The sequence below is a fragment of the Geotrypetes seraphini genome, chromosome 7 (assembly GCF_902459505.1).
Source record: "Geotrypetes seraphini chromosome 7, aGeoSer1.1, whole genome shotgun sequence".
In the NCBI taxonomy this organism is placed as follows: domain Eukaryota; kingdom Metazoa; phylum Chordata; class Amphibia; order Gymnophiona; family Dermophiidae; genus Geotrypetes; species Geotrypetes seraphini.
Genome location: NC_047090.1, coordinates 114,839,152 through 114,855,284, shown reverse-complemented (window position 1 = coordinate 114,855,284; position 16,133 = coordinate 114,839,152). Strand labels below are relative to the sequence as shown.

Below are 16,133 nucleotides of genomic sequence, written 5' to 3'. Positions count from 1 at the left end.
TGGGACCCTTGAAAAAGAAGATATCTTCTTCCACCTCGATGGGGCCCGTGAGATACTTGAATGTCTCGATCATGTCACCCCTCTCTCTGCGTTCCTCGAGTGAGTACAGCTACAACTTATCCAGCCGTTCCTCGTACGGGAGATCCTTGAGTCCCGAGGCCATCTGGGTGGCCATTCTCTGGACCGACTCCAGTCTCAGCACATCCTTACGGTAATGCGGCCTCCAGAATTGCACACAGTATTCCAGGTGGGGCCTCATCATGGATCTATACAATGGCATAATGACTTCAGGCTTACGGCTGACGAAACTCCTGCGTATGCAACCTATGATTTGCCTTGCCTTGGATGAAGCTTGCTCCACTTGATTGGCAGTCTTCATGTTCTCACTGACGATCACCCCTAAGTCTCGTTCTGCTTCAGTTCTTGTTAGGATCTCGCCATTAAGGTTGTAAGTCTTGCATGGATTTTGGCTGCCCAGGTGCATAACTTTTGCATTTTTTGGCATTGAAGCTGAGTTGCCAGGACCTAGACCAGCGCTCCAGTAGGAGTAGGTCGTGCATCATGTTGTCGGACATTAAATTTATGTCTGTTGTGCTTTTGCCCACTACATTGCTTAGTTTGGCGTCATCGGCGAATAATGTTATTTTACCTCGCAGCCCTTCTGCCAAGTCTCTTATAAAGATGTTGAATAGGATCGGGCCCAGGACCGAGCCCTGCGGCACTCCACTGATTACCTCCGTCATTTCGGAGGGAGTGCCGTTCACCACTACCCTCTGAAGCCTACCTCCAAGCCAGTTCCCAACCTATTTCGTCAATGTGTCGCCCAATCCTATAGAACTCATCTTGCTCAGCAACCTGCAGTGCTATCGAATGCTTTACTGAAGTCCAGGTATACGATGTCCAGGGACTCTCCAACATCCAGCTTCCTCGTCACCCAGTCAAAGAAGCTGATCAGTAGAGCTTACAATCTAATCCAGTGGTTCCCAACCCTGTCCTGGAGGTCCGTCAGCCAGTCAGGTTTTCAGGACAGCCCCAATGAATATGCATGGAGCAGATTTGCATGCCTGTCTCCTCCGTTATATGCAAATCTCTCTATTGCATATTCATTAGGGTTATCCCAAAACCTCGACTGGCTGGTGGTCCTCCAGGACAGGGTTGGGAACCACTGATCTAATCAAACAGGACAAGTAGGGGATTAGGGAGTTTTTCAGGCATGGGTGCTTTACAAGCGAATGGGGGTTAGGAGTTAAAAGCCCACTTTTTTTAGGTTGCTTTTAGTCTGGATTTGAATACTGCCAGGGATGAAGCTTGACATACTGATTCAGGCAGTCTGTTCCAGGCATATGGTACAGCAAGAAAGGAGCGTAGTCTGGATTTGGCAGTAGAGGAGAAGCGTACAGGTTAGAAACTTGACCCATGAACGGAGTTCCCTGGAAGGGAGTATAGGGAGAGAAAAGAGAGATCAAAGAACTACAAAGTGAAGGCACTTATAAGTCAATAAGAGAAGTTTGAACTGTTTGTGGAAATGTATGAAATATATAGGCAGACAATGAAGTGACTTGGGGAGAAGGGTGATGTGACATAGCGGTTCTGTTTGAATAGAAGTCGTGCAACAGAATTTTGAATAGATTTAAGGGTGAGAGATGGTTACGTGGAAGACCTGTGAGAAGCAAGTTGCAGTAGTCTAGGCAAGAGGTGATAAGGGTGTGGAAAAGGGTTTTGATAGTGTGTTCAGATTTTGGTGATATTATAGAGAAAGAAAGACAGATTTTGGCGGTCTGCATTAATCTCGTTAAAAAATGTTTACGGCATTAATCACCTTATTACCGCATTAAATGTTCAGCCCTAGTTTTTAATAACATGTCTTCATTATGGACGCCTGCTCTCATCCTGGTTATTTGTGGCTTTTCCACCCCTTGCATTTTTTATTTGACTTTTGTAGTTTGCTACCCTTTTGTTTTTCTGACATAGGGTTTTAGAGCATTTGGCCGGATGTGATGTATGTTGAGATGATTTTCTTCATAGCAGACTTGTCTGGTCAGGTTTAAGCTATGTGACACTGCCTTTATAGGTGGTAGCAAGCAGGAGTTTTACTCTGCAAATCGATAGTCTGGAGCATTAGTGTCACGACCCTGAAGCAGTGGCTTAAAAGCCACAAAATGATCGTCGGCCTGGCTCTTTTCTAGTTTTTTCTAGTTAGTTATGACTATTTTCAGGCTCCCACCTGCCAGTAATAAGTTATAAAAAATATCTCGGGGTACAAAAATAATATCATAAGATATATAATAGGCTGTGAAAAACTTCAATATATATATATGCAAAAACAACCCACAAGATCTTAAATAAGCATGTCAATACCAGCTTTACATATGATAGGATAGCTCAGAGACATGGAGGGGCAAAAAAGGAGAGAAAACCCTCCAACCACCTCACCACCCAATCATTGCTTAATCCTTCATACTTTTAAGCCGATTTTAGAACATTTTTCAAAGAGTTATAATGGTGAATTTCTCCAATTTGTTAAATATGTGCAAAAAATAACTTAGCTAAAACTTGGTTTCTTGGTTTCAATGTGGCACGTTTCATTACTCTGCGTCAGGAAACCATCCAGCAATGTAATCAACTGTTCTTTGCTAAAGGAACAGCAATGGATGGTATATTTTTCTCAAAAAAGGGACATTCCTCAAAGCCGAGGAATGCCTGAGCTATCCTATCATATGTAAAGCTTATTTAAGATCTTGTGGGTTGTGTTTTTGCATATATCCTATATAATAAAACGCTAGCCGCGCATGTGCACTCAGACCTGCGTGATCTGTAATCCCTGATCCGTGATCTGTAGGTCCGTGGCCAGAGTGCGTATGCTGCGGCTAGGGGAGAAACAGACTCAGGATGGGAGGATGCGCCGCAGCAAAGTGCTGCAAAGGTACTTCAGGGGAAGAGACATATCGCTTCTACACATAGAACACACATAGACACATATCACTTCTACACAAACCTCCCTCCAGCGTTGGCAGTCGCAGCACGTTAAACAGCCTGCTTCACGACTTTCTCCTGCAGTTGAGTCCCTCTGCCGTGTCACTAACGATGTCATCAATGACGCGACAGATAGACTCAACGGCAGAAGAAAACCGCGAACCAGCCTGTTTAAAGTGCTGCAGCTGCCAACGCTGGAGGGAGGTTTGCTATTAAAGTCATCTCGCCGGGAGGGTCGCAAAGTCAGCGGGGGTTGGGCTGGGAGGGGAGAGAACCGTCTGCCTTGGGTGCTTCAGGCAGCAGCAGCGTTTACAATTCGCTGCTGTTGCGGCTTCAGGCCTTCCTCTCTGGCGGCTCCTGCCTACTTCATGAACACAGGACCCGCCAGAGAGGAATACCTGAAGCCAGCAACAGCAATGAATTGTGAATGCTGCTGTTGCTCGATGAAGTAGTTGAAGGAGGAAAGTGAGCACAGGGGAGAGTGGCTTGGAGGGAAGAACAGATGGCAGGGCAGGGAGGGAAGGAGGAAGGTATGCCAGACCAAGGGAAAAGGAAAGAGGAGATGGAGAGAGGCCATATGGGACAGAGAGAGAGGGGGCGCACACTGGATGGAAAGAGAAGAGAGGGCAGTGAATGGAAGGGGCAACATAGAGGGTGAACAGTATTCTAGCACCCGTTAATGTAACGGGCTTAATGACTAGTGTGTGTGTATATATATATATATATATATATATATATATATATATATATATATATATATATATATATATATATAGTAATAAGTTATATGCAAAAGTTTTTTGCCATTGTTGCTCGGGTGGAAGAGAGTGGGAACACCTCTCCGTGTCTGAGGCTTTTCCTTTGCCTTAAAATACTTTTTCTGGTGTTGATGTGTACTGACCAAATGGAGTGATTTTTTTCTAGTACACTGCCTTTATAGACATCTCTCTAAACATTGTTGAACTGTTTCTATCAGTGCATATGTGGTTTAGTGATAAGTGATATAAATGCTAGCATTTATAATATATAAAGTGGCACTCATGATAACAGAAATACATTTTCTATGTGTACATAAATGCAGGGGATTCCTAAATAGAAAGAGTAGGGAAACATACCATGGCTATTGAGGTGTTATCTTGTGCAAGAGTAGTGAGAATTGAGGCTGACACCAGACAACCTTCTATGGTCTGTGTCCCACAAATGATAAAAGACCAAAAAGATTCAGCAACTGAGGTTGATGCCAGATAGATTTCTAGGATCTGTGTCCTGCAAATGGCAAAAGGTGAAGCTTCAACTCCAGCGTTGTAGATAACACTGTTGTCACGTGCTGTGCAGCTGAGGGGAGAGGGGAAGACATCAGGACTGAAAAGTTGAATACTGTCAGCAATATTTGGAGATGGAGTCTTGGTTATAACCATACATCATCATGTTTGGCTGCCTATATGGTTGGCACGGTGGAGACTTGACAACCAGCATTTAAGCATGGGTAACCGGGGCCTGCACAGAGTAGCGGGCATGACTCTGACCACCTTGTTGGGCAGACTGGATGGACTGTGCAGTTCTTTATCTGCCATAATTTACTGTGTTACTCTTATCGGCAAATAATGGCTTTGTGTATAAACATAATATGACTCAGACTTATATGCTTAGTGGCCCCCCCCTCCCATGTTAACTTGGACCACTCCAAAATAAATAAATAAAAATCCGTTCTAGCTATATCGCTGCCACAAGGATTTTAACTCAAGTAGCTATATTCCACACTGGTCCCACCTCACTTTAGCGTCCCCACACAGCAAAGTCACTGGCCACTTATGGGTTAATTTGACTCATTTTCATGCATAGGTACTTTAGGATGTCGCTGCTGTAATGGTTTTCCTATAGTACTAGCTAGGAGTATAACAGCACCTTTTGTGTGTCCGCCAAGAATCCTAGTTTATGATCTAGTATAGTTCCTGTATTTCTTGCCAGAGTCATTGTTTCTGCAGTGTCTTCCCCATAGAAATATCTTATTTGTATTTGCCAGTGATAAACAGAAAGCTTCCAAAATGTGACTGTACCACTAGAAAAATCTTCTTGGCCAAATTTAGATGGAAATTTTGACTGGAAATAATTATTTCTGTGTTCGCAGGGGTGCTTATAATCTTAAGGTCCTCATTTACTAATCAACCTTAACACACATTAACATGCATTATTTAGAAAAAAGCCTCAACGGGGCCTGATTCTATATATGTCACCTAAAAAAATTGATGCTAACTAGTTTGGCACTAAGCATGATTCTATAAAAGGCGCACTGGATAGAATCATGCTTGGCGCTGCCTAAGTGGTATATGTTGCTAGGCATTCTAAGTTTTAGGCACACTGTATTTATGCCAGAGTTTCTTGGCCTAAATTTATTTATTTGGATTTATATCCCATCCTCCCAGAAGAGCTCAGAATGAATTGCAAGTTTACATACATAATAAAGTGGAACAGGTTATAGTGATGATAATAATAATAATAACAGTTTATATACCGCAATACCGTTAAGTTCTATGTGGTTTACAATAGATTAAGCGAGGTATAAATTGATTGAATTTAAGAGGGGGGAAGAGGAGAGTTAACAGGACCAGAAATGCGTTGTTGAGGAGAAAGAGATTAATAGGACAGAGGAATCACTATGGAGGAGAAAGAAGATGAGTGGGTCAATTGTCTAGATCAGGGCTGCCCAAGTCCGGTCCTTGAGATCTACTGGCAGGCCAGGTTTTCAGGATATCCACAATGAATATGCACGAGAGAGATTGGCCTGAACTGTCTTCTTGGTATGCAAATCTCACTCATGCATATCCATTGTGGATATCCTGAAAACCTGGCCTGCCAGTAGATCTCAAGGACCGGACTTGGGCAGCCCTGGTCTAGATACTTTAGGAACAGTTGAGTTTTTAGACGTTTTCTGAATTCTTCATAAGTAGTGGGCGAAAGCAGTTGATCTAGGTCTTTACCCCACAATGCTGCTTGATGTGAAAGAAGGTGTTCATGGTGTTTTTTCAGTTTACAACTTCTAACTGGGGGGGAAACGAAGTAGGAATGAGAGCTTCTCTTGTGTCTGTTGGCAGAGAAGGAGAAAAGGTCAATTATGTATTTAGGGGCAAGTCCGTTTAGCGCTTTACATTAGTGATGTACATTTTAAATCATGACATGATAGGACAATACATAGGGGAGCATGATTGTAGTCAAAAAGCATGGCAATACTTAATAGGATAAGACTGGACAAGACCTCATAACAGCATGGGGTTGTGATTTGGTGTGACATTGCGGCGTGACAGGACATTCTAGATGTGCACACAATGGCGCCTAAGTCAAAAACAGGTGTATAATTCAAAAACATGCCTGTGATCCGCCCCCTAACCACACCCACCTTAACTGTAGCCTATTAAGTTAGGCGCCTATGAGCTGGATTCACTAAGCAAACCGATCGTGTGCCGACCGGTTTGCGACCCGATTTTCCTCTGACCCGATTCACTAACCTCTGTGCCGATCCGATTCCGATCCGTGCCTGCGAATGAGGGGAAATGGCATGCAAAGTAGGCAGGCAGCGATTCGCTAACCAAAAATCCTGAACACCGACTGGGCTGGCCGATCAATAAAAAGTGACTGCTGGCGACCGGTTGCTCACGTCCTTTCCGACTGTCCTGCCAGCCCTGCAGCCCTGAAATGAACCTGCTCTCTGCCGCGACCTGCTCTCTGCCTCCTCCAACTCTCCTGCTCTCTGCCTCCCCTGACTCTCCTGCTCTCTGCTGCCCTACCCTGCAGTGCGAGCCCGTGGTTTAAACCCGCGGGTTAAAACCATGGACTCGCATTGCAGGGAAGGGCGGCAGAGAGCCAGGAGAATCGGGGCCAGTAAAAAAAAAAAAAGGTAAAAACAAACAGACAGCAAACACATGCGCAGACCATCTACAGGCAAAGTAGATGGTCTGTGCATCCATCGTGATCGTTACCCAGCGATCCGTGTTGTCGGATGGGGGCATGCCATTTGCATGAAGATGGCTGGTGAAACAGTTGGCCTGCCTCCAATTGCCCATAGATTGGACATGGTTTGGAGGGTTAGTGAATCTAGCCCTATGTCAGCTAGGTGTGCCAATATAGGCACCTAACTTTAGGCAGTCGTTAATAGAATTTAGAGGTAAACTCCTAGCTCTTATTAATGCACTTTAAATTAATGCAGTATTTTATCTGAGGCAGTGAAGTTTAAAGTGACTTGCCAAAAATATATGTTATAAACCATTGAGAGAACTATTCCCTGGCAGAGTGTCATAAATAGGATTTGAACCCTGGCCTTCTTGGGCCTCAGCTTAATGCTCCAATCATTAGACTATTCTCCTCTCCTAAATAGTTTAGATTTTGCTATCCCCTAGACCAGGGGTAGGCAATTCCGGTCCTCGAGAGCCGGAGCCAGGTCAGGTTTTCAGGATATCCACAATGAATATGTATGAGATGGATTTGCATGCACTGCCTCCTTGAGATGCAAATCTATCTCATGCATATTTATTGTGGATAGTCTGAAAACCTGACCTGGCTCCGGCTCTCGAGGACCGAAATTGCCTACCCCTGCCCTAGACTAATTTGCTGGGAATTTAGGTTCATGGCCTAGTATTTATGAGAGAAAAATGTTTTAATACATTGTGTATTTCAAACAACATATTTTATCTTATAATTTAATACAATTTATGAGCTAGGGAATATTTTTATTTTATTTACATTTATATAATGCAGAACCTGAACCTTAATCTAATGTGAAGTGCACTGTATAAAAGCTACAATAATAAAATGAGAATAATAGAATATTAAGTGTCCCCAGTGATTGTGAACTGCTTTATTTTCTTTTTAATAAAATAATTTGGTTGCCTTGTTGTTCCACATTTAAAGGTAATAGAAATAAAACTATTTGTTTTATTTCTATTTATTACCTTTTTCCTTTAACAAAAGATATAAGGCAGTATAATAAGTCTTCAAATGAACTAAACCTGCCCGATCTTATAACACCATCCCTAGGTCTAGCTGTGAACCTTTAATCAGCCCACTTCCTGCCTAAACATCTTATCCCTGCTCTCCCCTAATGGGCAGGAAACAGTCTTAATTTTCCACAGAAACATCAAAAGACTGTATTCCTGCTGTACTTCAACTGGGAAGCTTATTCCTTAGAGCAGGCATAGCCAAAAAAACCATCCTAGCCCTCCCTCCTGGCACATAGAATGTACTTTGTATAGGTATTGAAGCAGTTACATTTTGGTTCTGAGAACACATTAGGTGCTTGGGAGTAGGGAGATTCTTAGGGGAAGATGTGTAGAATGTTATCCTTTGCATCGCAATTCAGATTAATATATGCTCACATATTCTAGAACTGTATTCTTTCTCTCCCTGCCAGGTAACCTTGGAGAAAGTGTTGGGCATTACGGTATCAGGAGGCCGAGGACTAGCCTGTGACCCTAAAAGTGGACTAGTTGCGTACCCAGCAGGGTGAGTTCATTGTACATCTTTCTTTAAATCAGGATACAACGTATACAAACTTTAATGGGAGGGGTTTGATGGTAGTAGAAGACCCTCTTTGTTTGGGTAGGTCTGCAGTTTATTGCATAGGATGAGTCTTCATAACAAAGAAGCATTTGTACTATTCATGGTTCTCAAAATAGGTATAGCCAAAGAGGATTGACCCCAAAGTATCCACAGAGAAGAAAATCCAGAAGAAACCAAAAGAAACTCTGTGGAATGATGATGTTCCTTAAATGGACTCTATTTGAAAAATGTCATCTTACACCAATCATTTAAAAAGTCCTGGTTATCAGTGAACATCATCAGCCCCTTCATCATCCTCAGGCCACATGATATCATCTGTTTCCTGCAGTACTCTAGAAGGAATGCATGATGTAAATCTAGTCTGATGACTTCTTTATTGAGTGTGACAATATCCTTCCACTGTTCAATGATTAAGGTTGCTGTGCACTTTTGAGTCAACTTCTAGAAGTCCATGCCACTTTTCTAGAGGTGAATAGTGGATCAGAACAGCAGCCCAGGGGTAAGCTTACTAACAGGTGAGGATGGGAACACTGAACAGTTTTCAACAGTATTTAACTAAGAGAGAATGAAATCAAGATAAGCATTTCCATACTGGGTCAGACCAAAGGTCCATTAAGCCCTGTGTTTCTAAAAGTAACCAAACCAGATCACAAGTAAATGACAGAAACCTTAAAAATAGCTAAATTCCTTGCTGCTTACCTCAAGAATAAGCCATGGCTTTCCTCTAGTCTATGTAATAGATTTTAGATTTTTCCATCAGGAACTTATCCAAATCTGTTCTTTAACCCAGCTATGCTAACTGCTTTTAGCACTGATTTCCAATACTTTTAAAAAATGTTGAGCTCGGAGAAAAAAAATTATTTTCTCTGATTTTTATTTTAAATTTACTGCTTCATGGTGTGTTCTCTAGTCTTACTACCTTTTTGAAAAGTAACAACCAATTCACAATATACCTGTTCCACTCCATTCATAATTTTATAGACCTCTATTGTATCTTCATTCAGCACTTCTCATTAAGTTGAAGAACCTTAACTTCTCTTTAGCCTTTTTTGTAGGGGTGTCATTCCATCCACTTTATCATTTTGTTCACTCTTCTCTGTAGCTTTTCTAATTCTGCAGTATATATCTATCTATCTATTTTTTTATTTTTTTTTTGAGATGCAGTGACCAGAATTGAACATAGTATTCGAGTTCGATTGATCCAATCTTTACATTCACTTTTATACTCTTCTGCCCTGAATATATTAGTTCACTCCTTAGTCATTAATTTGGATTATTGTAACGTGCTGTACATGGGCATAAAATTTATAGACTGTAAACTTATTCAAAATACAGTCATCCAAAATGATTACTGGACATTATAAATATGATCATATTACCCCATTATTGAAAAAGGCGTGCTGATTCCTAATTACACACCTCATTACTTACAAAATCCTTCTTCTAGTCGTTAAGATCTGCAACCCTCCCTCTTGTCATTAAAACCCTGAGGCCTAGATTCTGTATAGGATACCGGACCCGTGCGTCCTATACAGAATCAGGCCTACACCTGCCCAAAGTTAACCCGATTCTGTAACCGACGTCCATGTTGCAGATGCCGTTTACAGAATCGGGTTTAACATGCCCAACCCCCTTCCCCGGACCCCCCCAGTGGCCCCCTCGAAGATCGCTGGCAGGAGGGTGCCCAACTCCTCCTGCCGGGCCCCCCCTAAAATCGCAGGCAGGAAGGTGCTCAACCCTTCCTGCTGACAGAACCTGCCCCCCCTCCCGATGATTGCCGGCAGGAAGGTGCTGAGCCCTTCCTGCCGACAGAACCCACCCCCCCACCCCCGACGATCGCAGCAGGAGGGTACCCAACCCCTCCTGCCGGATTCCCCAATGGCCCTCCCGAAGATTTGTTCAGGAGGGTACCCAGCCCCTCCTGCCAACCCCCCCAATGACCCTCCCGAAGATCGTGGCAGGAGGGTACCCAACCCCTCCTGCCGGCCCCCCCCCCACTGCCCCCCCCCACCCCAGAACCCCCCCCTTGGGTTTACTTGCAAGTTGGACTGGACAGCTCCTCGCACATCCGACCAGCAGGCCCGCCTCTTTCCAAATGAGGCGGGCCCGCCCCTCCCCTGCCCAACCCACAGGATACTAGGGCCTGATTGGCCCAAGCGCCTAAGGCCCTCCTATAGTGGAGGATAGGGTAAATTTTCTCAATTTTTATAGGTATCATCAAGCCTATATAATGCGTCAGGGTATGTATTGGATCCTCCCTGAGCTCATGGAGCATCTTCCAGACTGGCTATATCTAGAATGGAAAATTATTTCCCCTATGCGACTATCTCATGTATTAAGTATCAGGCTACCTAAATATGCTAACGACAACATAATTTTATTGGATACATGGAAAACAATTAAATTTATTGATAAACTAACAGATGTTCCTATAATGAAATCTACTTTACAGTCCAAGATTCAAGTAGGCGGTGCTGGAATCGCCTGGAAGAATTGGATGTAGGCAGGTATTCGGACATTGGATGCTGTTATATCTAATGAGAAACTGCTTGATTTTTCACGGCTGCAACAATCATTTGGCATTCTAAATTCTCAACAGTATTGGATGGTTGTAGTTGAAGAAGGCTATTCAGAGTGGGTTCCCTGAATGGAAAAACTTAAAAACTTATTATAGCTTGCAGATCCTTTGCTACCAGACAGATCTAGTAGGGCATCAGGCCGCCCAGTGGTACAAATTGATTTCTGAATTTTTAAATAAGAAGCCAAAAAATAGTCTTAGAGATATTTGGAGCATCGAGATAAAACAGTATATTTCTGTGTCTTGGCCACGAATTTGGATTTGGAGGTTGAAATGTACAGTGTCAGCATCTATGAGACAAACATGGTTATTTTTATTACATAGGATTTTTTGGACCCTAGTTCGATTACAAAAAATAGATAATTCTAAATCTAATAGATGCTGGCATTGTCATATTAATATAGGGACTTTGGATCATCTGTTACATTTTTGTCCACTGATACTTAATTTCTGGAAGTCAATTTGGGGACAAATAAATCTCATTCTTGGGTCATCTATCCCCTTGAGGCTGTAATTTGTGGTACGTTACTTCATGTTAAGCCTACTTTAGACAAGTATAAAAGTCGCCTTTTCCTGATCATGACAGGAATAGGTGTTCAACTGATCACACATAATTGGAAGAACCATGACAGGATTAATTATACTTTTTGGTGGGTAACTGTGTACTATGTATAAGTATGAAAGGATGATGGCAGAACGTTTGGGGACTAGTAAGTCCTTTAATGATGTATGGAGTCCATTGACTACTTTTGTTGCATTACAGTAAGGATCATGTTTCTTCCCTTTTCATTAGATTTCTTTACACATCCAGGGAGGGTGGGGGAAGGAAATGTACATTGAGGAGTTAAATTATTTCATTATAATATTGAAATCCCATCATATGTATTATTGTATTAATAATTAAGATGAGGATGGGAGTAAATGATTATTTAATGTAATAATTGTATAGTTATTAGTGCGTTTTTGCAGTATTTATGATTTACCAATTGTATTGCACTATCAAAGTTTGAAAATCAATAGATTTAAACACATATAGTGCTTCTTAAAACAAAACCAAAAAACAGAATAGGAATCCCTATGGAAATACTGACAGACCAAGGGACCACCTTTATGTCTAAGGTCATGAAGTAGGTGTGCACCCTGCTAAAGGTGAAGACTTTACGAATGTCCATTTACCATCCACAGATGGATTGCCTGGTGGAGCATTTTAGTAAGACTCTTATGCAAATGCTAAGAGAACTTGTCACAGAAGATGAGAAAAACTGGAATTCTCTCCTTTCATATGTGCTGTTTGCCATTTACGAAGTACCCCAGATCTCGATGGGGTTTTCTCCATTTGAATTGTACAGATGGAGGCCAAGAGGAGTCCTGGATGTGGTTTGAAAAGCCTGGGAGGAAGAACCCAGTTGAGGGAGGAATTTAGCTGAGTATGAACTCACCATGCAGCAGAGACTGAAAAGGCCAGGGAAGTGGCCAAACTTTGCTTGGAGAAGGCTCAAATGGGTCAAGGCCGAGCTTACAACCAGAAAGCTATGCAGAGAGTCTTCCAGCTGGGAGACAGAGTCTTGGTCCTCTTGCCATCCTTTGAAAGCAAACTGTTGTGTAAGTAGCAGGGACTGTATGAAATAATGGAGAAGACCGGACCTGTTAACTACAAGGAGCTCAACCCAACGAGAGAGAGGGTGAAGATCTTCCATCTCAATCTTTTAAAGAAATGGGTCCCGATAACTGCAGCATTAGTCCAGAGGGATGACTTTGGCCCAAAGGTCACGACTGAGACGAGGACCTTACAAATTCAGTTTAATGATCAGCTCTCTCCTGCACAGACAGCTGACCTGGAACAGTTGGTAAAATAAAACCAAGATGTGTTTCCAGAAAAGCTGGGCTGGACTCACCTTGGAACTCATGACATTATCACTGAGTCAGGAGTGATAGTCTGGCAACGACCCTATCAGATCCCAGCAGGCTTTGGCAAAGGAAGTTTTCTGATATGCTGGAACTAGGTGTTATCAAGAAGTCAACAAGTAAGTGGTCTTCCCCCATTGTGTTGATGCCAAAACCAGATGGAAGCATCCGGTTTTGTAGCGATATTCGGAAGATGAATACTCTCTCCAAGCTAGAAACATATCCCATGCCAAGAGTTGACAAACTCATTGAGAGGTTGGGAAGAGCCCAGTTCATTTTCACCTTGGACCTGTCCAAGGTATATAGGCTGGTATCCCTTATGCCAGCAGCCAAAGAGAAAACAACCTTTTCTACACCCCAAGGCTAGTTTACGATGCTGCTGTTTGGACTTCATAGAGCTCCTGCTACTTTTTTATTTTTTTTTTTTTAATTTTTTATTTAAATTTTAAACTTTTGACATAATCAGTCAAATAAGAAAAAAATACAGTGTTAGCAGAAATATTTGTTACAAGAAAACTTACTGGAAATTTAAACAATAAGTAGTGGAGGAGCTGTAAATGGACTGAAAATATTAAAAAGAAACTTTAACAAAAGAAAGATAAGATGGAGCTATTAGGTGTCAGAACATATCCTCTCTGAGCTTATACTGAGATGAAACAGGTTCACTTAGTAATTACAGATTGCCCATGGGCAGATATAAATCTAGAGAACTGCTGTGGTTCATAGAAAGCATATCGATTGTCTTGATAGACCATAACACATTTACAGGGGTACCTCAAGACAAATGTTGCGCCCAACTGCAATGCCTGAGGTCTCAAAATGAGAAATTGTTTCCTTCTCTTTTGTGTAGTACGAGATACATCAGGGAATATCCTTACAAGATTAGACATAAAGGGCACATCTTTATATTTGAAAAATAATTTTAACATCCATTCCCTGTCTGAATCTATAGCGAACTGTACCAGCAACATAGCTGTATCCTGTGCTTCAGTTTCCGACCTCTAAGAAATTTGTTAAATCCATACTATCAGCAGATAAATTCTGCTGGTTAGGATTTTGAGATTTAAGTCTCCTAGGAAGGTAATAAATTTTTGAGAGAGGTGGATATGAAGTTTCTGGAACCTTAAGAACTTCAGTTAAATATTTTTTGAACATGTCATGTGCTAATAAAGGAAACTTTTTTTGGAAAGTTTATAATCCGAAGATTACATTTCTTGGTGGCATTCTCCAGCATTTCTATCTTGAAATGAAGATTCGCACTATCCCTAATCCAAGTTAGGGCCTGGTCTCAACTACTTTTACTCTGGAGCCATGTTCATTCACTTTACTCTCAGGACATGAAACTTTATTCTTTAAATCCAAATTTTCCAGATAAAACTGCTTTGTAACGTTGTGAAAGTTGCTGGAATTGAGTTCCCAAAGTGTGTTGTAAATTTGAAATTGCCTTCCAAAGCGCTTCCATGTTGAATTCCTTCGGCCTTTGCATAGGCACAACACTGCTTCCCAAGCCCTCTGTGGAAAATAATGTACCTATAGCCACAGCCTCTCCAGTAGCCTGCTGCATCTCACTCTCCAAATGCTGCAATGTTGTACAAACAGCCTCCTCAGCCCTCCATGCAGAGCCGTTATCCACACTCTGCTGGATCAGGAAAGGAGCATCCAAAGCCAGTTCCTCCTCCATCTGCCGTTCCGTTGCCTCAACGGAATCGGAGGACTTTGCTCTTCCGGGGTCAAGGTGGCGCCCTCGAGAGAGAGATCACACGCTTCAGCCTGCGTGTCTCTCATTGCCGAGGATCCTCTCGGTTGCTGAGTTTGGATTCCTTGCGCCACAAACGCATCCATCGGCCCTGGTGTTACAGCGGATTCATCCAGGAAAACCCGGATCTTTGATTTTCTTTTGACCATGGAACCCGGTCAAGGAAAATTATCTGCAGGATTCTCCGCGGCCGCGTTCAAGATGCCATCTTAAGTAAGCTCCTCCCTCCAGTCTCCTGCTACTTTTCAATGCTTGATTATGTGGCCGCCTACTTGGACAACATTGTCATCTATATTAAGGACTGGAGAACCCATCATTATTCAAGTGGAAGCAGTTTTGGATAGTTTACGGAGCAGTGGGTTGACGGCCAGTCCAAAAAATGCTTCCTGGGAGGTCAGGTGGTGCATTATCTGGGGTATTCGAATGGGAACAGCCTAGTGAAACCCCAGATCCAGATGGTGGAAACCATTACCTGGGTGCCTGTACCCCAGACCAAGAAGCAAGTGCAAGCCTTTTTAGGGCTCGTAGGATACTACAGGCGATTTATCCCGGGGTTTGCTGAAAAAGCGGAACCCCAACCTGCTCTAGAGAAGAATGCCTTAGAAAAAGTGCAGTGAACGTCAGAGTTGAACAAGGCATTCAAAGCTTTAAAGGACGATATCTGCTTGGAGCCATTGCTGGTTGGCCTGGACTTCAGTTTACCTTTTGTGGTACAGACACCTGAGAGGTTGGACTCGGGGCAGTCCAGGCTCAAGAGGTGAATGGGGAAGAACACCCAGTGGCCTACCTTAGCTGCAAGCTGTTCCTTAGGGAGAGGAATTATTCGGTGTTGAGAAGTAAGTCCTAGCTGTCAAATGGGCCTTGGAAACTTCCAATATTATTCATTGGGTCAATACTTTTTCTGCTGGTCATAGACCATGCTCTCCTTACTACTACTACTACTATTTATTATTTCTAAAGCGCGCTGAAAGGCGTACGCTGGACATTTCAACATACAAGTCAGTGGATGACTTTCCACAAGGAATTTAATGCTCGCATCATGAGGTGTTTCCTTCACTTTTAAGCCTTTGATTTTAAGGTGCGGGGCAGGCTGAGGGAATGGGAATGCTGATTTTGTGTCTCGGATGATGAACCCTGACATGGCAGGCACTCAAATGGGCATGGTTGAGCTGAGGGGTAGGGTATGTGAAGTAGTAGAGTCTACAGGACACTACCACTCCTTCTGCTGGATACTCCCTCACAATGTCAGAACCACTTTACCATAAGTAGCTCCTTCTTAGTGGGAAGTGACACAGGAAGGAAGTGTTAGGGAAGCAGCTACCAGGAAGTATGAGACAGTGCCAGAGCTAGGTTAAAGAGGCCCAGAGAGAG

The 16,133-nt window shown here is 42.7% G+C and overlaps 1 protein-coding gene across 6 annotated transcripts in view; it reads left to right on the top strand.

Moving 5' to 3' along the window:
* MAPKBP1 (mitogen-activated protein kinase binding protein 1) overlaps positions 1–16,133 on the top strand; it is a 363,581-nt gene that overhangs the window by 75,048 nt on the left and 272,400 nt on the right. For all 6 annotated transcript variants that reach the window (XM_033951898.1, XM_033951899.1, XM_033951901.1 and 3 more), the window contains exon 3: positions 8,375–8,466. In XM_033951898.1, the coding sequence (XP_033807789.1) occupies positions 8,375–8,466 (92 nt within the window). The remainder of the gene's footprint in view (positions 1–8,374; positions 8,467–16,133) is intronic.